The sequence below is a fragment of the Oreochromis aureus genome, linkage group 14 (assembly GCF_013358895.1).
Source record: "Oreochromis aureus strain Israel breed Guangdong linkage group 14, ZZ_aureus, whole genome shotgun sequence".
Lineage (NCBI taxonomy): Eukaryota > Metazoa > Chordata > Actinopteri > Cichliformes > Cichlidae > Oreochromis > Oreochromis aureus.
In genome coordinates this window covers 14260633-14285200 of record NC_052955.1, presented here as the reverse complement: position 1 = coordinate 14285200, position 24568 = coordinate 14260633, and the positions used below count along the sequence as shown (strand labels likewise).

The 24568-nt window shown below is 40.5% G+C and overlaps 1 protein-coding gene across 1 annotated transcript in view; it reads right to left on the bottom strand.

Annotated features, from left to right (window-relative positions):
- The window catches only part of zgc:77784 (uncharacterized protein LOC402947 homolog), a 70919-nt gene extending 47273 nt beyond the window's left edge, over positions 1 to 23646 (bottom strand). The window contains exons 1-2 of the mRNA XM_039622290.1: positions 23009 to 23646; positions 12290 to 12616 (exon numbers count right to left, since the gene is read on the bottom strand). Coding sequence (XP_039478224.1) covers positions 12290 to 12616; positions 23009 to 23063 — 382 coding nt within the window. The 5' untranslated portion in view covers positions 23064 to 23646. The remainder of the gene's footprint in view (positions 1 to 12289; positions 12617 to 23008) is intronic.
- Positions 23647 to 24568: the final 922 nt, after the last annotated feature.

Below are 24568 nucleotides of genomic sequence, written 5' to 3'. Positions count from 1 at the left end.
TTGTGGCTCTGCCCTGCACTTAGGGTTAGAGTTATTGATTTTGGCAAGTTTAGCCAACACTCCAGCAATGAAAGCCCAAATTTGTCTTAGAGTAGGGGTGGCCAATTTTCCCAAATCATTTTCTCAAGAGGCCACATGAGAAACTGGCACTGCTGTGGAGGGCTGCACTAATAAGCTGAATTCAATTCTGCTCAATATTAATTGGTTCTATTTATAACCTGCTAGCCGATATTACAATTAGGCCCCTTGAGAAAATTAATTGCTCAGCGCTGCCTTAAAGTCACAATTGCTAAAAACTTGCTTATAGCTTTTTTTAAAATACGTGTCAACATACAGTTAAAGTTGAGTGTTGAGCACTGGTAGCATCATTGGTTCTAATCATTAGGCTTAAAGTTTCCATTCATTAGGTGGTTGGCATCCATGAGTACACAACTGGTGGATGTCAGGGGGGTCACGCTCCTAGGCGTGTATGACTGTATGGGTTTGGTGGGGCACGGTAACAAGTTGTTATCTATTTGAGAAACAGTGCTGCTCTGCAACATCCTTGACTCTGATGCAATGGTAGAGGAAACACTAAGTAATAAGTTTGCCTGCTGCAAGTCAAGAGGACATAATATCCCAGTGGCTATCATTTGCATACCAGAGCTAATCTCTTGCTTTTTTAGAGGTTATTTCAGAAACCTTTGGTCATTTGTAAGTATTTGCAATGCCGCTATTAGAATACTAAAACCCTCTTGCCTCGGTTGAAAATATTTTGCCTCTTGGATGGTTTAAATTAATATTTTTCAAGGTGTTTTTTTCATTTGTTCAGAATTATAACATAACACTTTTGCAATCTTTTTCTACTCCTGTTATTTTTTGCATGAGTGGCTCCATAGTAGTAGTAGCAGTAGTAGTAGCAGTAGTAGTTTACACATTCACTTAACAAGCAAAAAGTCCCCCATTCAAGGAGAAAAGACACAAATCTCTTTGGGGTTGTGTCATGAAGGGCATCTAGTGTAAAAATCTGCCAAAATCAAACTTGCAGAGCTAAAAGTTGCTTTTCTCTGTGTTTTTATGAATTGCTTCCAGTTTATTTACTTGCAGAATGAGCATACCTTGCTATTCAATAGCTTCTTATTTTTTTTAATCTGAAACGACTTGCAGCTTTTTTCACTTGTGTGAAAATTAAGATTGGCAGAACTTTAAATTTCCAGTAAAACTGGTTTTCATTGTAAACTGTTGAGCTGCAGAAAGTGTTACGGTAGCTAGTGGAGTCTTTAGTCACTGAGAATTGTGACATTTCTGTAAGCCACCTTAAATCGACTTGCACTTAGTTTATTCTCAGCCAATTACTCTGAGTACCTGACTTAATCTATGCAACATTAATTATCCACCGGCATGCCTGACAGGTCCGTGTCAACATGGCGGCCCTGGCCTTTTAATACAGCATCAATATTCAGATCCACTGGGCTTGAATAAAATCTCATTTGAAATCACTTTATCGCAGCTATTTAAAGACGGAAAATAATTTCTCACTCTTGTTCAACAGGCACGATTGTCTCGGGGTAATCAGCAATAAATATTCAATACTTAGTGAAGTGCCGGACGGTCAATTCATTTACCTTCTCTGCCCATCTCTCTTTAACTCAGCCTGTATTGTAACGAAATTGTATTGAAAACAAAGAGGAAGTTTACCCTCTTTACCCACTGAAATCTTTTTTTTTTTTCCAATTTCTTTTTGTTTCATGCTACGAGATTTGAAGTGAGAAGCCTTTTGGAAATTAAGACTTCTGACCCCTTTGACATCATTAAATTTCTCATTTACCCTCAGTGATATACTAATTATTATTCACAGTCAAACAATGCGGTACAGAAGCTCTTTATGCATCCATGGACCAAAGATCTGCCACAAAGAAAAATACCCTCCAAAAAGTTCCCAACACGACAGTTGAGGAACTTCAGCAAAACCAAAAGCAAAGAAAGAAACACAATATTATATGTAGACCAAAGCTATCATATGTGTAGATACAATATATACATCGTGTTTAATATGAGGTATGGGCGCTTCTTGATGCATGCACTGTACAAGCTGGGTGGCTCTGTTGTCGCTCTTCATTCCTGGATGAGTGCAGCTTACAGCTGTGGATCATTGGTTGTGTCTGCCTCTTATTAGTGCACCAACCCAGCATCTTGGATAGGAAGCTTATAGGGACTAGCTTTGCTCTTGATCCAGAAAGGTCTGCATTACTCTGCCAGTGTGGGCTGGGCACAGTATCCTGCTGCAGGGCATGGTCTGTGGCAGGTCGCAATCTAGTCATGATCATTATTTTTTTTAATTGTGCCGTTTGAATTTTGTTTTTGTGTTCCTCAACATGAATTTCCCAATTATTTTATGTCCCCTGAACATCAGTATATGCACTCACTAAAAGGCAAAAAAAAGTCCACATTTAGTTTTTGGATGTTTGGTGGAGGAGTAAGCTCTCTTGCCTTTTATGCCTGTTATATAAGTTCAAGTCATAAGGTTTTTTTAACAAATGTGCAGTTCGGTCAAGTTTAGCTGTTAAACGTTTTGGTTAGATTTAGAAAAATAAAATAAGTTTTAATTTCATTTAAAACTTTTTTCCCTTGTTGCCATGCAATCATCTCTTGGTTGCTTCTGAAAAGCTGCTTCTGACACAAAATATATTTCCTATTGAAATACATTAAATTACTTATAAATTTGTTTTCTCTTACACAAAAAGTAACTATTCATGTCTATGAACCTGAAAAAAAAAGATTAATTTTTCATTTCACAAACTGCCGTGAGACCGAGCAGGAAGGGCACAAGTACAGGTTAGACCTCCGTACTTCTGTCCAGACAGATTTCCAATCATATCAAAGATGGTTTTCTCATGAAAATGAAGGCTCCAGCAAACAGCCCAAAGACAGATTTCAGCATCCAGCAGCTTTTTGTTTTCTTTTTCCCCACTCCTATGTGGTATTGACAATGCTGTCAAGTATTTTCTTTGGTATCAGCAATGACTTTGAAATACTGGCATCATGACAACCCTTGGTCTGAGTCTGCTGCTTTAAAATGCAGTAAATTGAACAAATTCTGAGGCGTACGAGTGAGCTCATTTGTGCTCAATAAACAAATTACCAAACCCACCAATGACTAAAAGCAATCAGCGTGAACTGAAAACTACTCACAGAATATGTCTGGGTTTTCTAAGATATTAAAATGGATGGAGTATAACCAAAAACGATATTCCTTACAACAGTCTGTTCATCAAATAACCCTGAAGCTGCTCACTTGGCTGCCTATTTCAAATGCTTTGCAGAGCTGAAGGGCTAATTGAAAGTGCTGCATTATTTTTAGACTTCAGTCTGTAAGGCCTGGTTAGATAGGAGCGCCGAGGCCTTTGTTTCACTGCCACGGTGACTGAAGTGAAAAAGTTATGGGCAAGGAGCTAATCCCTGAACTGTACACATGCACACACACACACACACAGACATGAGTTCACACAGAAAGCCCATGCACGTACACACCTTTAGCATTTAAGTCCCAGAGTCCCCAGGCACAGTCTCACAGAAAGTGGGACATTTGAGGGTCGAAACGAACGCCAGAGAGCAGAATTTCTGCCATCATTACCCCCAAACACTACAACACAAGCTCCAAAATGTTCTTTGAAGCTGTGTTCAAGTTAATGTGATCCTTCCCTGCTCCGACTTTAAAGGCTGCCATGCCAAACAGAGTTTCCCATGGATGTTTGTATGCAATGACGGTCCCAGCACGAAATCGACAAACTTCTTCAGAAACACAGACGAACCGCGTCTCCTGAGGGGCCGCTGTCCCTAATATAACTTCTCAGACATAATACGACTGGGTCTAGCAAGCAATCTTCCAAACCAGGCCCCGCACTCTCTCCTCTATCCATTCACACTGGGCTCAGACAAGCAGTGTGGTTACTGCAGGGCAGTTAAGAGCTGACCCTGCCTCTGCTGAGACAAATCCTCATATTCCCCAAGGCACTTTCTGTGAGCTTAAACAACAGCAAAGCAGACCTAAATGACTTTTGGTGGTATATTCTTTTATGTGCTGAGTATTCCAGGAGTGCCCGTTCATTTCAACTACTTTAATATTTCAGGGATATACAGATTAAGAGACTTAATCTCCCCAAAATATTCATCACTTGATTTTTAAGTGATATTATAGACTTGAGCAGACGAGAGCTAAACACTGCAGAAAGGCCATCTGTTAATGTTTTTTTGGAAACATGAACAATAGCGATTAATCATATGAAAAGGTCTTTGTATTGCATATTGTATATGGATGACTAGCAGTCCATGGATTCTTTATATGCAGCGGCTGAAAAAAAACAACACATGATGCGTGAGTGTGACAGACAGGAGAGTGGGGGGAAAAATCTGCAGAGGTTTTGTGCAAAACATGAGGTGACAGCAAGTGTGGGAAGGAGACACAGTAGACAGCATGGGCCTTGACAGATGTGTGAACGCACAACTAGCTCTGTGTTTTCATGGCTGACAGGTAGGAGGGTGGACAGAGGGGTAAAAGGTCAGCAGCAAGCGCACATTTTGGAGAGTCGCAGACGACCCGCTGCTTGACTTCGATTGTTCTTTTATTCCGGAGAGCAGAAAACCCGTTAGGGAGGTGGTCTAATCCCATTGCTGTGATACTGCCCTGTCATAGCTAATGGAGACTTTGCCTACAGAGAAGAGAGATTGCTTTAATCCACCCATTGTCTGATGGTGTTGATGGGTGATGAGAAGGCACTCCAGGGCAAACAGCCATTATGACAAAGACTTGGTCATGAATCCTTCCATTTTCCAAAAATGCGATGCTGTTTCAATTACAAATTGGCACTGAGTGAAGACATTTTGCAATATTAGTAATCCCTGACAGGATTCATATAAATCATACCAGTGGTTCATATTTGCACAACTGCATATTAAAATTTAGGCTGACTGATTTCATGCACCAAAAAACAAATATTCTATAAACTGTATTCATCAGAGATAATACCTGCGCATTCTTTATGCTGAAAGGAAAACAGAAAGCAGGAGAAGCCAAGAAGCAAGCTGCAAACAGAACTTTGATTCCTTCATAATCCCTCATCAGGAGTAAGAGGAACATCTGGCTCTAAAGCCTTTTAAGCAAGTTTTATTTTTTATTTGTCCTACTTTATTCTAATCCTGGCACACCATGTGACTTTCTCCTTGCCGAGACAGCCAGACATTCACATTCATGATTTCTAAATAGGCACAACTACTACTTTCCCCCCCGCTTGTTTTTCTTTCTTTTTTTTTAAGCAAAAAAAGCCGCTTTGGAAGAATAAGGGAATGGATTTCAGTCCACTCCTACCGTCTCATTATTCTGGTTTTTCAACAGGCAGGCAAGGCAGCCGGTTACTGGCAGCCCTACGGTGAAAAGAGAAGGAAAAAAGGCAGAATTATGACTGCTGTTGGCATTTCGCAGCTGTGCACGTTCCTTACTACAAGGTACTCTGGAAGAGAGCAGCAGCAGCTACACAAAAACTGTAACTTTTGGACCATAGGTGCAAAAAATGCATAGTATAGTATAAAACACATTACTTAAACAGCAAATTTGCAAATAGGAATAGTCCTGAAGACAGAACTCTAAATTTTTTGATAATTTTAAGGAATTATGGACAGATCTCATGGTTCAGTGAAGCCAGCAGTCATTTCTGCTACACTTTACATATTCATCTCTTTTGTGTGAATCAAGGCCACAACTTCAAGTGTTCTACTATAGAAACCTCTTTCTTAGAGTTTCTGTGGAAACATGAGCTCTGCAAAGAAAACCTGTTACATCTTAAAATGGCTGGCAGCTAATGTGATCATGCCTTTTTCTTCTACTGGAAAGCACTGCAACAACAACAATGGGGTAATGACCCAGAACAGAGTTTTCAAAAGGTGTCAAATTGAAAAGCTAAGTCTTTAATCTGAGGAAGGTGTACAATAAACAATAAGACATGAGATATCAACAGAAATAATAGTAAAGCCTTTGATCCTGATACTTACTTGTAATAAAATGCAGGAAGCACTTTAATCGTATATCCAAACGTCGGTTTTAGTAGTTCTAGTAGGGAAATCGTTTTAACATTTTAAGAGCACACCACTTATAGCTGATTCTCCAAATCATGTTGGAGAACATGCCTTCATTTCTGAGCCATCATTCACACCCTGCTTTTAAAATTAGAGGCTGAATAACGACCAGAACATACGTCAGTCATTTACTAGTTCATCTGTCTCACAATCCATTTTAATTCACAAGTTACTGCAACTAAATGTTACCTTGACCTTGAGCAATATTTTGGTGAATACCTACTGAGTGATCACTATGTGCAAGTTTGATTAGATTCTGACCAATGCTACAGGAGGAGTAGCAATTCTTATTAACTGTGGATGGATGGAGCCTCGACCAGATGAGCTAAACATGGAGAAAAATCTTTTTACTGATCAACTGATCAAAATAGGATCGAGATTAAAATTCATTATTAATGTTATTCATTAACATTAAAACACACAACACTAGTATGCTTTAACTAAGCATTAACAGCTTAGTTATAGAAAGGTTTTTTAACAAATGAAAAGCTGGAACAACGACACATTTCTAAGGAGATTTCAGCCTCGGTTTCAGAACTGCTACTGTTACAATTGTTGTTCGATAGTTTACAGACATTTGCTAGCATTAGTTTGTAACTGCTAGCATAGCCTGCTAAGATAGCTTCTTAGCACAGCTCACATAGAAACGTTTGTATCTCAGTGGAAATAAATTTCACTACTGTTGCTATGTTTTCCCCTCTAGTGGACATGTTTCACTGTTTCTGTCCTATCAGTTGCAACCAGCCGCAGAATACTCATTTAGTCAGGTGGTCACATGTCTGCAAAATCTCAATATGAAAGTAAAGCCTACATCATTTTTCAGTTAAATTGCCATCCTGTAGCAACTACTCAGTATTTGTTGAGGAATTTCTGAATTTCTATTTCAAATTTGTACTCATAGTAGGGAATGTGAATTTCTGTGCATGTAGACAACAACGGATTTGCAATTTTCATTGGATTTTCACACTTCATGCCTACTTTACCCCATTCATTTGCAGATTGATGGCACACTGACTTGACGCACAAAAGTTGCTCCGAAGACAGCAACTGACTCCAGGTAATTGCACACCTGGTCCCAAACTTCAAAGCAATCATTTTAAAAGTAACAAGATCACAAGTTCATTGGCCACAACCACAGGCTTCAACCACCATCTTCCCTAATTTGACTGCAGAACAGATGGGCAAAATATCAGTCCCTGAAACATTTCAATCCAACCTTCAAACTAAACTATCTAAAGAGCATTACGCCAGGAAATAATTCAATTCAGTTATTCAATTTGTGACACTTTGGAAAGAAATGTTGCCCACATGAAATGCAAATTGGTGAGTGACAGCAAATTATTAGCTGTCTTTTCTATTATTTTACATGTTTTTGGCAGCCTTTAGTCTTTATTTGACCGTGCACAGCAGAGACTGACAGACAAGAGAGCAGGGAAATGACATGCAGTTAGAAGCCGCTAGGCCCTGAACCAGCAATTCTGTTCCTAAGGGCTTTTTAGCCCATGTGATATGTACTCTGCCACTGAGTCGCGCCCATAGTCAGCTCTCTTAACACATCCATGGTGTCCCCTGAGAAGAAGCATTGCATGAATAAAACCAACCACAGTGGAAAAAATGTGGAAAAATAATAAAATGGAAATGTGCTTCACCCCAGTGTCAGCAAACAAATACTTCTGTGAAAGAATTTAAATGTATCAGTGTGAATGAACAGAAAGATGAAACAATGGGCAAAATGTTAAGCATCTCTAATTTAGTTTTCTGTGATCAGCTAGAATTTAATTTGTAGCAGTGGTGCTCTGAAAAAATGTGGCTTACGTTCCAAAAATGTTTCCAAATATGATTCACGTGGGCTTCTACAAGTCTCCGGGCCCTACAGTTATCCATGACACCCTGCAGTTCAGAGGAATAAGAACAATTTGCCCAAGTAGTTCAAACAAAAGTATGGCATGTGGCTAGTGCACTGCAGATAAAAGTCTTAGTCATGCAGCCAAATGCATTATGCATCATTCACCGGCAATAAATGAGTAATTAATGTGGTGAAAACCAGGTTAGTGTCAGCACTCCTGCTCCCTGTTCTGAGCTGCAGCATTCACACAGATGCATCAGTATTCATTTCTGCTCAGTGGGAGGTTTAAGCTCTTCCTCCTCCCACCTGTTGTCTCTCAGACTCCTGCCACCGAGCCACAACCGACACACATTTCTGCAAGGCCACCAGCTTAAAACTAGCCTCTCATTAACACTGCAGACTCCCCCCGCCCCCGATGCCAGTGCTAATTGGGTCACTATTTACCCCACAGTCAGCACAACCTCACACAGAGGGGAGGGGGAATCCAAGACCACCATCATGCTGTCCTAGCATATGCCCTGGTAGGCTGCAGGCACTGAGATTAGAGCAAAACAGGCACTTATTAATACTGTTAGTCACTCGGTGCCTGCAGGTGAATCATCCCTTCACCAGTATGACTGCACTGTAATCAGCAGCACACAAAGCTACATTTATTATCAACAACTCAAAAGAGGCAATATGACAGCCTTATATCTCCTCCCAGCTTGGATATCTGCATTACTTCAGACACTTATGGTTGTCAATATGCAGGATATCTGAGGAGGCTGTCCCTATTTTTGGACCCAAGCCACAGATGAGGTCAGCCAGCCGTGAGCGCTCACACACACACTGCCAGAAAAGAAGCCTCAGTATGGTGGCAGATAAGGCCTTGCTCAAATTGCTGTTTTGTGTTTTTTAACGAGGACAATTCGACCTTGCTAATCTGTTAGGCTCCTTCCCCTAATCAACCCACTGACTAATCCATTTCCTCGTGCCAAAGAGAGCTGCAGTTCAGCCCAGGGCCGAGTCACGCCGGCGCGACGAGGAGAGGGGGAAGACAATGGCACGTGTCCTGGACGGGGGAGAAAAAATAACAGACACGGCTCCATGAGGGAGTCTTTTTTTCTACTTCAGTGCACTTCCACCAACAGATGAGGAAGCTCACACTCTGTACTGCTCAGCAGCAAGCAAACAAATAACAAAGCTTTAAAGGCATGCTCTCCTGATCTTGTTTGTACACACTGAGAGGTGACTCTGAGGTGAGGAGATGGTAATCTAACTGCCACAGAGAAGTCCAGTACAGCCGACATAAACATTCATCAGTGCAGCCCCAACAGAAAAGATGAGTAATGCCTTATCTTCAGTGTCGGCTGTAAAAATCCTCATATTTCACTACTTCTGATTGCTCAAATATGAGGAGTTTGACGAAATGACATTTGAAGACGTGAACTTAGATTTAGGAAATTATAATGGGGAATTTTCTGGCATTTCCTTTACTAAATGTTAAATCCATTAAGACAGAAAATCACAGAGAAAGTAATTAGCAAATAATGACTATCGGCATTTTTTATTTTTTTGGCTCAGGTTTTCCTTAAGTAGTTTGTAGACTTGAACTATAGCAACATAATGATCTCATTTTATCAAAGCATAATTTATGTCAGCCTGGCATTATTTCCTAAAATTTGGCTCCATGGGTCATGCTGGGTGTGTGCTTGCTTGCAATTAGCAAAATGGCTAATCAGCGCTGCTAATTTCAGTGTTACTTTCAGTCACAATTGTTTGAGAAGCTGCGGGGACCTTGCACTTTGAAGACCAACAGAAGCACAATACAAAGCCACGTTACAGGAACCATGCCAGGCTGAAATCAGCTACAAACAGCCTTTATAACAGTGTTTATCAACCTAGAAATGCTTCATTAAGAGACTAACTTTAGGACGTACCAATTTCTCTAATTCTATCACATACAATTATAATGTTTTTTACACATAATCATACGTATTGTAATGTATTTTTTGGATTAATTCCTCTATATGGTGAGGTCTCACTAAAAAAGAGAAAAGTGATGACCTCCTTGATGGTTCTGGGTGCTTCGGCTCTCCAACAAAAGTCTCATTCACAGTAATCTGTAGACACAATAGTGTCAGCGTATAAGAAACATGGCAAACATACAACCATGCATCTCCTGAACAGTTACATTCATCTCCACAAGTGAGCGGATAATTGCACTTTTTTGTAATTTTGGCCTCCGACAACAACTACACTGTTCTAAACTAAACAATCAAGATCTGATTGAAGCGCAAACTTTCAACTTTGATTCAAGTGATTTAAAAAAAAATCTTTTGCTTTTCAGAGACTCAAAAGTAACTGCACAAACTAAAAAAAATGTAAAATATAATGGTTGTTCTTAATCTCGGATGAAGGTCATTTGCAGTCATTGACTGCCTGAAATTATGAACCCATGGCCATCACCAAATCCTGTGTTTCCTCCATTGAGTTGGAGGAAATGCTTTTTCTGCAGCTGCCTTCAGTTGTTGCCATCGGCCTTCAGTTTTATCTTCAGTAACTGAAAAGAATACTGATGATTAAAGATCAGGTGACTCGCTTGAAAAATACCCACTTTCTTCGCCCTGAGACATTCACGGGTTACTCCTGCAGTATTTTTTTGGTTATTATCCATTTGCACTGTGAAAAACTCTCCAATCACTTTTGCAGCATTTGGCTGAATCTGAGTAGAGAGTATATCCCTGTACACTACAGAATTCATCCTGCTGCTTCTATCAGCAGTCACAACATCCATAAACACCAGTGACTCGGGTCCACCGGGAGCCATACATGCCCGTGCAGTCACGTCTCCCCCACCATGTTTGACAGATGATGCGGTATGCTTCGCATAATGAGCCGTTTGCCTCCTTCATGCTTTTCTCTTCCCATCATTCAGGTACAAGTTTATCTTGGCTTCAGGTGTCCAAAGATTTGTTGCAGAAATGTGCAGGCTCTTTTAAATGTTTAGATGTTTGCCTTCTGGTGTGGGTCAACTGAGCATTTTTCAAAAGAATATGTCTTAAAGAGTGCTTGACGTGTGGAGCTGGAAATTCACAGTGCTCATTATAAATGTTCAATCTTTGGAGCACAGAATTTTTTGCTCAACTTGGAGATCAAACAGGAAAAATTCTAAAAATTCGCCGATTTGCGATGGAATGATACAGCTTTTAGAACAACATATTTCTTCAGGACAATGCTGAAATGCAGATCACAACAGCGTGGCTTCGTAAAGATGAACTTACCTGCCTGCAGTCCAGGCGGAAAACATTTTACACATCATGAAATGAAAAATACAATAAAGAAAAACCATAACTGCTGAGCAGCTAGAATCCTGTATGAGACAAGAACCAGGCAACATTCCTCTCCCAAACGGTCTTTTCAGTTCATAGATATTCAGCTTTGATGAAACATGTTGCTACTATCAAATAAAACATTTGCTAATATTTTTTGAAGGCACATTTTTCACCGATAACTGCACTGATAAAAACAAATTTTATGCAGTTATGCAGAAACTGTGCAAGCTGCAGCTACAACAATCAGTCAAAGATGGGTGTTGTTCTGCAGATGAGTACGGAGTAAGGGAACTGAAGCTTATAAACAAATAATCTTCATCAGCTGCAGTGGGTGACTGAGATTGCCCTCTTTTTAGCAAATGTGTAATAAACAGTTTTCCATCTGTGGAGATTATGGTCGACACAATAGTGCAGAATGGAGCCACAGATGTTTGATTAAAGCTGAAATAAGTCCAACATTATAAGTTATAAGGGTCAAGTTTCTTGTGAAATCAGGTAGTGTCACAAACTCCACTAACTATGGTCAGCATCCGCACCCATTACATTATATACCACAGTTTCACTTCAAAAAACCGAAATCATTTTCATGTGTTGTGTATTGTTATATCTTAATATTTATGTTTAGTAGCTAAGCTGCTTAATGTGGCACAAAATGATTGCATGCCTGCCTCTTCTAAACATGCAATTAAACAACTAACACACACAGACTTGAAGACAAATTGCATCACTGTTGCCAAAGTAGCCAAAAAATAAGGACGAATCCACAGGCCATTACTTATCACTGATTTTACCTACACCTCAATATTTTTAGAAGTTCCTTCCTACTATCTGTGTGTTTCATGTCATTATTTTTAAGCACGGCCACTTCTCCAGTGAACCTCCATAAAGCTGGCAGGCAGCTGCAAAAAGATCTGGGACACAACTGTGAGGCATCTGTGTACATATAACATACACATCAAGATATAGTGCAAAAGGAAAAACAAAGACTGTTAGCACGATGATCAATAACACAGGGCCTTACCAGCAACTTCCAGTGAAGCGTTGCGACTAATGGCCTCTCCCAGGTAGTTGCGGGCCACACAGGTGTAAACGCCCTCGTCTGGTTTGCTCCGTCGGCCGTGCACGATGCGCAAGAAGAAAAGGGAGCCGCTGGGCAGGAGCATGCGGTGAGAACGCGGGTCATCCTTGTCTGTCTCCACACGTTCACCATCTTTATACCACTCTATGCTGGGGATGGGGCGGCCCTCTGCCTTGCAGTTGAGGGTGGCAGGCTCCCCCTTGGAGACAATCAAATCCGAGGGGTCCTCCGCAATCCGCGGCGGGCTGTCTTCAAAACGCGGCCGAGACCCTGTGAAGCCGAGATGAAGGTGAGATGTTATCTATCGGGATGACCTGCTGTCATTCATGAAAACAGTTTCTTTGTGAGAGGACAGACAAAAGCGAAACCTTTTTGAAAGGAGAGAAAAATCTTCTTTCGGAGATGCTGGATAAATTTGTGTGGTGAAGGGGAAAATCATCAGTAATCTCTGTTTGAAGTTCAAAGTAAGATGCTACATTTTCCCACAACAACAACAACCTGTGCCTTTTAGATAAATAAATCAATTTGACATCTATTTGCTCTTTCTATATTCTCTAAACAGCAGGACGCAGTGTACATACGCTGCAGAGAAAGCCACCGGCAAAGCCACCGGCCGCACACAGGATTCAATCAGCCATATGATATGGTAATAGCCAATCTCTGTGTCAGGCAGGATAGTTGTAGAGATGATAGCTGGCTGAACGCTGAGTATAAGACAAGGTCTTTGCATTTGAAGGAAAAAGACGAAAGTTGAAGGAAGAAGCTACGCAGAGTGACATACGTAGATAACTCCCATATCCCCGTCTCTCTGGGGGATCCATTACTATCTTCGCTCGGTTGTGAGAGAAAGTCACACTTCTTCAGGACCCAAGGTAAGCTTTTAGACCACGACCAAATGTCTCTAACAATGTGCTTCGTTTTAAAAAATGAATAATTCAAAAGACTGCCGCTTTTAGTTTGGTTCTGAGGAGCAGATGGTCTGCCGCTCAAGTTCCCCCAACCAAAAAAAAAAGACAGAAAGAAAGAGAGAAAATGAAATGGTCACTGTGCCACTGATTATTGTGCTGCTCTTTCTGAGGCATTATTCTTAGCACATAATCTACACTGCATGGAAATCCTCCATTATCATTGGAGAGGAACAGACAGGAGTAACCTAATGACACACATGCTGCTGCTACATTACACTTAAATCAGGAGGCTTCAGGATAAATCCTCACTTTTTAGCTATAAGCAGATTTATGGTTATGTTTTTTCATAGGCAGAAGTCGCTGTTATGGCACAAACCTGAAGTAAACATCTAAAGCGCAATCCGAGCACTCACAGCGCCAGGGTCACAAACCAGGACAGCTCACAACACTAATGCAGGCTTGTGGATGAATGCTAGCAGAGCCATTAAAATAAGATATGGCACCTTTACTGAGTACTGATGCGAAAACACACTTTGTTTACATATATTATATTGTTATATTATACACAGGATAATATATATTATATTGAAACTGAGACATTGGAACAACATTTGATAAAAGGAGGATCTGCAGCCCAGCGATGTCCTGGTGTTGAACCTTGTTTGTAAGCACATAAAGGATTTCTAATCCCAGATCATGTAATACAGTTACATCACTCTGTGCTCACTTCCTCTTGAGTGATAACTGGATTTTTTTTTTTTTTTTAAAAAGCACTATATATACATGTACTTGAGAGAGACCAGACTTCTTAAAAGAGGTCCCAGGAGCTCAGTGCTGCATTTCAACTGAGGCGGAAATATAAATCATAAAATAAAGGTCAAAGCAGTAAAAGGCCAAGCTCTACTGCTGAGGCACTTTTAATGAGTAACTCTTGTTTTAAAAAAAAAAGCAAAACAAAACACTTAAACTGGCACCGCGTAGTGCAAGCATATTTGAATAGATTCCTTCCACCTTTTCAAATCCACATCCACGGGTTCAGGTGCATGTTGCATTGATGACAAGATGGTGCCTCAGTTATTTGAACACGAGTTGCTCAGTGGTGCATATATCAAAAAATAAATTCCAAGCTTCCTCCGTGTTCCTCACGCTTCCGTAATTTTGGGCCCATAGAGCACAGCATCTCTCCGACTCAAGCTGGTAGAGCGTACGTACGACTGAAACGACAGGCCAGATTTCCAGCATTATGGAAACAATGGATCACATTCTGATCAGATTAGAGCCATTTCAAAGGATTTGAGCCACATACATATAAAGAAAAAAGAACAGCATAAAAAAAACTTTAATGGGATCATCACATTGATTTATTGATTTGTCCACTGGCCACAAAGCATAGCATAGCCTCTTGTTTGTGTTTCCTGGAAGCCTGGTTTCATATTCAGTATCTCCATGACTTCACCATGACATCATTAGGACATCAGCATGATTTTTTTTTAAGACTTGACAACCTCATATATGCTGCAAGTGAGTCATCAAGCTCATCATCCATAAATTTAGTGAAATGAACTATTAAATTCTACTATTTACTGTTCAATTATTGTTGAAGGCAAATCTTTAATAAAAGACGGACCTTCAATTTAAATCACTGATGAAACGTGGACGACTGAACTCTGTGCACTTTCAAAGCAAACTCAAACTGTATTGGAAAATTAGAGAGAGCAAAGAAAATGACATCTGATGTTGGTATATACAGCTTTAACATGTTATTACTTTACAGTTATGACGAGTAACTCTTAATAACAAACAAACAAAATTCACTTGATGGACACAAGTCAAAACATCCTTTATGCTCCGTTTTTGTTCACCACCTCAGGAGTGAAATCGTGCTCTGGCTCGTTAGCTACAAGATGCCCCATTTTGTTCTGCAGCTAGTTGCTAGCAGCATCAATCTTCAGTACAGCACTTGGCAGGTTTATGAAAAAGAGCGTTTTTGGTAAAAACTGTTGGCTGATATGAACTGTATGACACTGTGGACTGGAGAGCTAAACAATGAGCTGAAAATGTAGAGAGGAAGTGTGCTGTTGGCTGGTGATTCTCAGTGGGTTTCTCACTAAGAGTGACCCTTTTACACATCCACTCTTCACATCAATAATATATCGGTGCAGCTTTAATGCTTTCTTTAATGCAATTTGAGTGGAACACATTTTTTCCTCCGTGGGACACGCTTATGTGTATTATATTTGTCATTTTGAGGGATCGTGGCATGGGAACAGATGCACATGGGACCTCTCTTGCAGAGGACATTTTGATGTTGAATGGATGCCCTATGTATTTCTAATTTTGTGTTCAAGACAAAGTTCCTTCAGGGCGATGAAGTCTCATCTAATATTATCTTAACTAAATAAAGCTTTGCTAATAAAAAAAACACTCTTGAAGCCGTTTATTTCTATGAATATCTACAGTTATTTCTCCAAGAAGAATAGATAAGAAGTCAGATTAATACAGACAAATGACATTATGTATACTTACAGTAATACCAGCTAATCTCAGCGATTACCTCATCATTTCGCCTACTGCATAAAGCCATCTGTCTGCCATTAATAATGCTATCAACTGTTAACAAGGGGTCATTTTAATCCCTTTATTGTGAGTGTATAATACCGTAGTTAAAGCTCTCTGTTCTGCAATGTTGAGCTGTCCTTGTACTCACTGTGCCCTCGTCCCATTCAGTTGATTTGAATAGCACAAATGTCACTGTGACAAATCTTTGTGTCTTCGTTTTCTCGTATTTGAATTGGATACTTTTCCAAATCCTGAAAGCAAATTCAGTGCTTACATTTTGGGAGACTCAGCCCAGCTGTGTCTTAAAGTGCATTAGAGGCAACGTTTTCCAACCAAATAGCCGGCTTTGGTATTATTAATAAGAGTCAACGGGCACTTACTACAGCTAACAGAATCAGCGTGGCACCATGCTGATGTGTTACAGACAAAATAGTCTTGTCAAAGCAGAAAAATAACAGCAAAACAGCTTCAGGTGACCAAAGTGACAAGCAGCAACCTGCTCCTGCGACAAGTGTGCAATCAGTGAAAAGTCTACGCCGCTATGAGCATGACAGCAGCACATTTTCTTTGTGAGAAAGAATATTTTCACAGCAATGTTTGCCTCGTGACAAGAAGATTGCGGTGCGGTGGTTGAAAGCACCTTTCGGCAAAAAAGAAACTCTGTCAACCTGTTTGTGTCGTGGAAAAATAAATGTCACCGCTGATAATGGGGACCTCAGAGAAGGTATGTTTTTAGTCGGATCATAAACACGGCCCATTAGAGCCCGCAGGTCCTCGGAGATCTCTGAGTGCATAGGGGAATTTAGAGTGTGACTTGATTTGTGTGAAAATTTTTAATTTGGCGCATCCTGGTGTGAAATGACTTAATTTAAAAGAGATGAACAAGTTAGGAAGTGCACTGGCTAAGCAAGCTGTACGGCAGAGTTTCAAAATAAGCCCAGAAAATGCAAAGCTTTGACTTGAGTCTGTTGCAGCATTTAGTGCACAGATTCACATTTATGAGAGCAGCTATTTTAAAAAACCGAGGGTTAAAGCTCTCAGCAGAAAGTACAGCTAAAATCAACAGGACATCGGCAGATATGAGCACCACACTGGTGAAATATCCAATTTAACGTGCGTGTTGATCCAGCAACCCTCAATTGTAAGTTAAAGCAGAAAACAAAACCTTGTTAGGCCCCCTGTAGCGACTAAACATGTTTCATCGCTGTGCTGCGGCGTCAGAGCGGACGAATCAATGAGAAGCTTTTAAACATGTTAACTTCTGCAAGCGTGAGGGGCAATGCAGAGGCAAGTTGAGCCATAAGAGTGAATGGCAGTCAACCTTGAGCTGACGTCCAATATGAAGGGAGCTTTATTTAAGCGAGAGTGTGCCGCCCCCCTGTAAGGTTATCACACTCTGGAACACTCTCAAGGCTAAGCGGTAAACACACGAATGTATCAGAGCAAGAGGTGATTTACAGAGAGAAATGCAGTCAATTCCATCTGATACATGTTTACACTTCAACATGAAAAAAGATATTTTCTCTCTTAAATGAAACACTTCAATAAATATTGGCTGTATCAATATCCTTATGGTAATTTATTTATAATCAGCTCTTAAAACTATTGAAAAGGCTGCCTATTTACACTTAGGGTCCAATATTCAGTCTTAGTTTAGTTATTTAAAAAAAAAGATTTTGTTTTTGCATAAAAGTTGATTGCACTTATTTACTGCCTGTAAAAGTAATTTGTTTCACTACTCGTGACATTATCTTGGCATTATGAATGCACTGCCATGGAAGTCTCAGACACTTTGATGTTATATATGCCCACGGATCAGCACGAATCCATTCAAAATTGATCCTTCTTTAAAAACACCACAAACCAACAGCAAAGTCAGCAAAAACAAGCCCACAAACCTACCACCACTCATGTTAAACCAGGTGTGGTGCCGTAAGCCGGTTCGTCGTAGCTTTTGTTACCCTTTCAAAAACCAAGCTTCGGGTGATGGCACTGGCACACTCAAATGTGGAGCATCACTTTGCATCGGGGGTTTTCTGTCAGTAGCTCGGTGTTTGGGAAGCTTTGATGCTGTTTTTGCAGAAGTGGATGGTGGATTACAGCCTGGCTTTTTCGTCCACACATGAACAGCTTTTGAAAAAGCTCCGTAAAATGAAGATTTCTGTGTTTGCATGTGGATGACAGCAACAAAGATTTTGTCTCGCAATGTCAGAGGTGCGCACATTTATCTCACTGTGCGTCATGTTATTGCTTGGATGAGAAGATTTTCTTTAGTGATGGAGAAAATCTTGAGACACTGCAGACTGGTGTTGCTCTAGGAAGAGAGCGTGGATGTCAGTGTGTTTCCGCTGATAAGTCTCTGAGTCCATGTTTTCTTGTGTTTTAGAATTTTAATTTATCTAGTGTAGCACTGAGGCACATTCACCCTCCCGTTGATCCAAATGTAAGACTCACTTTGAAATCTATGCACCATTTTTGTTCACCTTATTACTTCCCCCACCCCAGGCTTCTGGCCTATAAAAACAACCTGTATATGTGGAAAAAGTCCGAGTACAGTTTGTAATGTTTGTACCTTTGCACAGAAAATTAAAGGCTATGTGCATGTGTGTGTACACATAAAGGCACATTAGGTTTTTATCATGCTGGAGAGGTCTGAGCATCTCTGCTAAAACTGCTTCCCTAGTAACCAGGCAGAAAATGGATGGAGTAACTGTAATGTGATTACTTAATTTAGGAGCAGTGTTGCCTGACATTAGTGCATTAAACAGAAATGTAATGCCATTACTGACATATTACAAAGTAACACTGCTGAGAGTGGATCTTAAAGCTTTGTTTTCCTGAAAAAGACAGCCCGGTGCAGCTGCAAAACATTTACGAGACATGTATGCACTGACCTGAAACCTGAACCCTTCAGTTTGTCACTGTTAATCTAATTTCTACCTTAAGTAAATATGATAAAACAGGCTAATTTTAGCAATAAGCACAATAGCACCATACATTCAAGTAATCTGGTTTTACTTGAGCAGCGGGAAATTCTTGGTGTTAGCAATATAGCCCACATGCTTCAAGCGTTATGTCGTGCGTTCGGAGACGCTCCTCGTCTGCCTTGGTTGTAACAAGTGGTTATTTGACTTACTGTTGTCTTCCCAGCAGCTCAAAGCAGTCTGGCCATTCTCTTCTGACCTCTAACATCAATAAGGCATTTTCACCCAGAGAAGTGCCGCTCGCTGGATATTTTCTCTTTTTCTGACCATTCTCTGTAAACCCTCGAGACGGTTGTTTCTGAAATACTCAGACCAGCATGTCTGGCACCTAGAAACATGCCACCTTCAAAGTCACTTAAATCACATTTCTTCCCCATTCTGATCGTTTGATAGTTGGGATTTTCTCTTTACCTTACAATATAAAGTGCCTTGAGGTGACTGTTGTCGAACTATACTGCAGGACATCTTAAGCTGTGCCTCAATGCACAGTTTCTACCATGTGACTGACTGATTGGATATTTATACTACTGAGCAGTTAAACAGATGTACCTAAAAAAGTGGTTTGTGAGTGTTATCATGTCCGTGATGGTATCTGCAACACACAACATAAATTCATGCAGGATTTTTTTGTTTTCTTTTCAGTGGTATTAAAAACATCTAAGCAGATTTAGAGCTGATACAGATTTAACTCGTTATGAACTGATGATCCGTGATGAATCATCCACGATGATTAGATGGAATAATTGTAGTAACTGCAACTGATGTGTGGGAATTTTCCCTTTTATACACAAAGAAAAAGAAAAAACAAAAAACCGAGAAAGAAATCCAGAGAAAGCGTGCAACCACAGTTTAATGAAAGCTCATTAATGCCACAGGCAGAGCTGATAGACAAGTTATTGCATTGGTCCTAATTCTCTCTCTCTGACACACGCCCACATGTTTGCTCATGGCGTCTCCTACATCTCTGCCTCATCTAACACGCAAAGTAAGCCGGGTAGGAGCTAAGAGGGAGATCAAGATTGCATTTTACAAGCTGGTTATTCGGGCTATATCTGGCGTTTCTTGGCTCCTAGCTGTGGTGTTTCATAGGCTGGGGGCTGCTTTCATTAATTAGTATTTACAAATATTAACCCCGCATCCTCCCCAGGGGCAGAAGTGTACTGCAGTCATGCTAATGTGTGAAAACAACAGAGACACCGAGGGGACGTCCTGTTTTGCTTCATATCTCAGAGCCTTTTATCAACACCCAGGCTCGGAGTTAAACACACACACACACACACGAAAACACCTGGACCTGTCTCAGCTCACAGCTTCATATCTGGTGGAAAAAACAAAAAACAGAAGCACAACCAACAACAAGCTGCAGAAAGCTCAGAGGCGAACTTTACACGTAAGTTAAAGTGAGACAGCAGCAGAAGGCTGGCAGCTTGTTGTTGGGGCTCGTGGCTGTCTGCTGAAATTCACTCATGTCTTTTTCTTTTCTTTTTTTTTCATTTCAATTCATTTACATACTTAAAAGGCCCAAAAACATTCAAGGAGTTCTTGTGACATTGCCAAGTAATCTCTGCGGGAGGGTGATAACATGTCACAGCAGACTACATTTCAAAGCCGAGGAGTCGGGTTTGATTTTCTTCTGGCATCAGACTGAGAACTGAGGCCTTTGTTTAGCAACTGTCCTCCTCTTCCATCATCTAAACTCTAAATGATGTCATCAGCCACTGTACCAGAAGTGGGACATCATCAGCATCCGGCAACATGACTCGAGGCTGTGGCACATTAGACGACTACCTCCCCTCTGCAGCGGTTTCATCATCTGTGTTCCTTTTATCAAGAAGTACTGTAGGAAGCTTTAGTCAGCCCTGAGCCACATTTGTCGCTAAGTAATGACCGCAGGGATCGGAGCGGACACAAATCGCCAGCTAAGGATTGTTTAGCATCGATTAGTTCTGCAGCAAGCACCACAACAGCTGAGTCTGAATACAGCTCAAGATAACAGAAATTTCAATGAGATGTATTGAAGTCTATTAATTGAGGTTCGGTTTGCATGTCTGCGCGAGAGGCGAGCTGCTGGGCTGAATTACATGCACATTGTGAGGCAGGCCATTGTTGTTCGCAATCACACAGAGGCTTTGTGAAAAACTGCTAGGCTGTGTGTACCGGTGGTGTTTTTGTCTCAGCGCGGTTCAAGCAGGAGTCATGAAGCCTGTTCGGATCCTCTACACGAGTGCTTTTATGAAAATACATATGGGAACACGCTGTATCGTAGAGGCGGGACAAGAGGAAATACCCACTCCAGATCAATAGATGTGGGCAGATGGTGTGGGTGTTGAGAAGTACCTTTAATGTTCAGAGGTGGTTCCAGTTTATAATAATGAAGCAATGTGGGTTGCAAGCAAAGTTAGTGGGGTCAAAGAGCTCAGGGTTTGAAGCAAAATTTTTAGTTTATGACTGAAGACATTGTAAAATAGAGCTGCACTTGGTTTTATGGCCTCGCATTTACCAGCAATGCGAGTAAAACCCCTGGGTGCTATAACTTGCCAGCATAAACAAGCGTGCAAGCACAGTTCAGCAGCAGAAGACAAATCTTTTAGCCCCAGAGTTGGTCAGAACTAAACAAAACAACAGGTGATTAGTTAAAAATGTGTAGACAGGTGAGTGGTTGCCATAAGTGGCGAGGTGAAATTGGTTGCAAAGAGGAATCTAGTGCTTGCATGGAAGGTGACAACTTGTTTGCAAACAGTCACCAACCAAGAAACGGAAAACATTTGCCTTCAAAGACAGTCTTTGCAAATGAGTTGGCTTCTTCCATGCTAATTAATGAATGCGGCTGTTTGCTAGTGACCAAAGCAATTGCTTAACCTTCAGCAACCAATCACCAACCAGTCAGGGAATACGTATTTTTCTTCTTTTTTTTGTAACTGGTTGCCAACCAGTCTCTAGGCCTGTGATGTCATAATGATTCAAATAGATGTTGCAAACCAAATTGAATGTGTTACTTTAAAGGCTTAATAATCATTTTTGTCAAAAAAGCAACAAAAAGCTTCCTGTGAAGCATTTTCTCTGCACCTAATTTTGGGGATATGTGTGGACATTGTTGCAACTTTAAACAAGGGTTTTAAATGTTTCCATCATTAAGTCTAAAAGTTTTCTGAGGACTGTTTTCAGGATTAACCGTCTTTGAGTCCAGTTATTAAATCTAATATAATCCTGAATAACATCTGTGTCACAAGCTGTCAGTCAAGCCATCAAGTAAACTATGCGACAAAAAGTTCTAGAGCAGTACCAATAGATCCTTTTGGAGGTACAGTTTAAATAATTCCAGAACTGTCTGTGTATTTTTTTTAATCTTTTAAAAACTCTAAAATATCAGTGTTTCCACTGGCTGTGCAAATCCAGTATTAATGAGGCTTTGGTCTAAAATGTAAATACATCATTTAATCATGAGAGATTTATTTCCTTTCATGTCTGAGTCAAAATTTATTTTCCTTAACATTTAAAAAATTGAGCCCCATTGAGAATGAAAAAAACAAAACAAAACATCTGCACTCTCATGAATTGTTTTTTTTTTTCTGAGCCCTGCTTTTATTTATGCTTTGGATTAAGGCTTGGAAATTTAAGCTGTTACTAGAGCAACGGTTAAAATATAATCCTTTTGTCAAAGGTAATCAAAAATGATCTTTTAAAAGCATCTTTGGTAATATGTGTGCGCCTCTATAAGCACGCCTGGAGGGTGGTGGCTTGTCAGGCTATTGCACTACCCCTCACCATTTCTGCGCTCACAGCTGGATTAAAAGTGAGAGTTTAATGGTTTCGCTTTTGCCTGAGTGGAGCTTCTTTTGACCTCTGCTGTGGTCTAATGGTTTCGCTGTGTGGCCACTTCAGGGACCAAGGGGACACTGAGAACATGAGTCTTGCTGGCATTCATCGGTGGTATTAAAATAAATAAATAAAAATGAATGCACATGTGACATTTCCAGTTTAAAATCCATCTGTTGTTGGGGAGGACGTGTTCAGTTCCCACAGCTGTAGGGGTGTTTGAAATGAAGCTAAACACAACATCTACATCCATCTGGAGGGACAGAAAACACGATAAGACAAGCCAAGCACAACTAGGAGGCAGTCACGCCATATGGGCTGTTAGTGCGCGTGCACGTGTGTGAGAGAGAAAGAGCCAGTTATACGAGACTTTTGTAGAATTGAAATCGTTTTACCTGAAGAAACGCTGACGAAGGAGATAGTCACAAGTAGTAAATTGGCAACGTTCATCTCCTCACTCTCCCGGTGCCAAATCCGCCGGAGTCTGCAGCTCTCTTGACGGACCGCTCAGCGTCAAAATGATCAGTTAAACCAAAACTCCAGTCATGGAAAAAAAGGGGGAAAAAGAAAAGAAAAGAAAAAAAAAACGGATTTTACTAAAGAAAACTAGCCGAGCTGATGGATTTGAAAACGAAGTCTCAGCTGGAATATTCAAACGTTTGAGATCAGCCCGAAAAAAACTTTGATGTCACTCCCAGAAACCCATGACAGCAGCAGGATCAGCATCAGCATCAGCACCGCCCGGCAGGAGAAACCTAATAACAAAACTCAGCAGCATCACTTCTTAGTGTCCGCATGGTCGCTCACACGCACAGCGACTTCTTCCTAAGATGCCCCCTCTGCTGCTGCCGAAAACAAAACAAAAAAATAAAAAAAAATAAAATAAAATAAAAAAGAGGGGGTGGGGGGTTTAACTATATTTAGCCCGGTCATAAATAAAACAATTCCTCTCCTCTTCCTCTGCTCTGAGTCGGGCACTTGCGGGTTGCAGCGTCAGTTTGAGCGAATATGAAGCGCTGATCATGCCAAGCCGAGCTGCGCACTCCCAGATCCGCAACAATCCTCGCCAACCTCCAGGAGTCTGTGTTTTAAAGAGACAGACACGACATCTGCGCTCTCAAAGTGTCCTCACAGGACGGGAGCGAGAAATAAAACTTGCAGAAGGGGCACAGCTGCTGGTCTTCTTATGAACTGTGGTAGTATAAGCGTCAGTGTGGAAGTCACTTTTATTAGAAATGATACTTGTGTTTGAAGTAAAGGGTGTGTTTTTAATGTCTATATTGGCTAATGACAAAAATACTGAAAATTATGGCTAATAATGTGAAGACCTTAAAGGTGGTTTTATGTCTAATATTAATGTAACCCAATAGAAATGCTCTTGGGTTGTAATGTAGGGCAGCATCACAATTTCAGAGTCAGACAAAAAGGTTGAGAACCAGAACCAGTGGGTTAGGGGGTAAATTCTAGAACTGATGTTCAGATTCCAAGATCTAAAATCTCAGTAGAATAAGTTACATTGCAAACATGGGGATGTTTAATGCCTTGGCGTCAGCATAGCTTGGCCAGAACTGCATTACGTTTTTGACTTGTGAGTCCATCCATCTCTTTAATGCCTGAAAAAATATGTCCTCAAATTTGTAACAAACAAATACTTGGACCTGGAAGATATAACCTCCTTTAATTTGGGTGATTCAGGTCAAAAGTTCCTTTTAACAATAAAAATTTATTTTGGCTACAGCTCAATAATCTATGAAAAACTACAGACATTTTTAGATCAACATCCCAGGATAAAGCGCTGAAGTGTTGACGCTTTTCTGGTCATTTACTCAGAGCCGTAACTTGGTAACAGCAGGACAGGTTAAATTCAGTTTTATTTATTTAGGTTCAGTTCACAGCCACAGCCATCAAGCAGCACTTTATATTGAAAGATAAAGACAGTCCAACATTACAGAGGA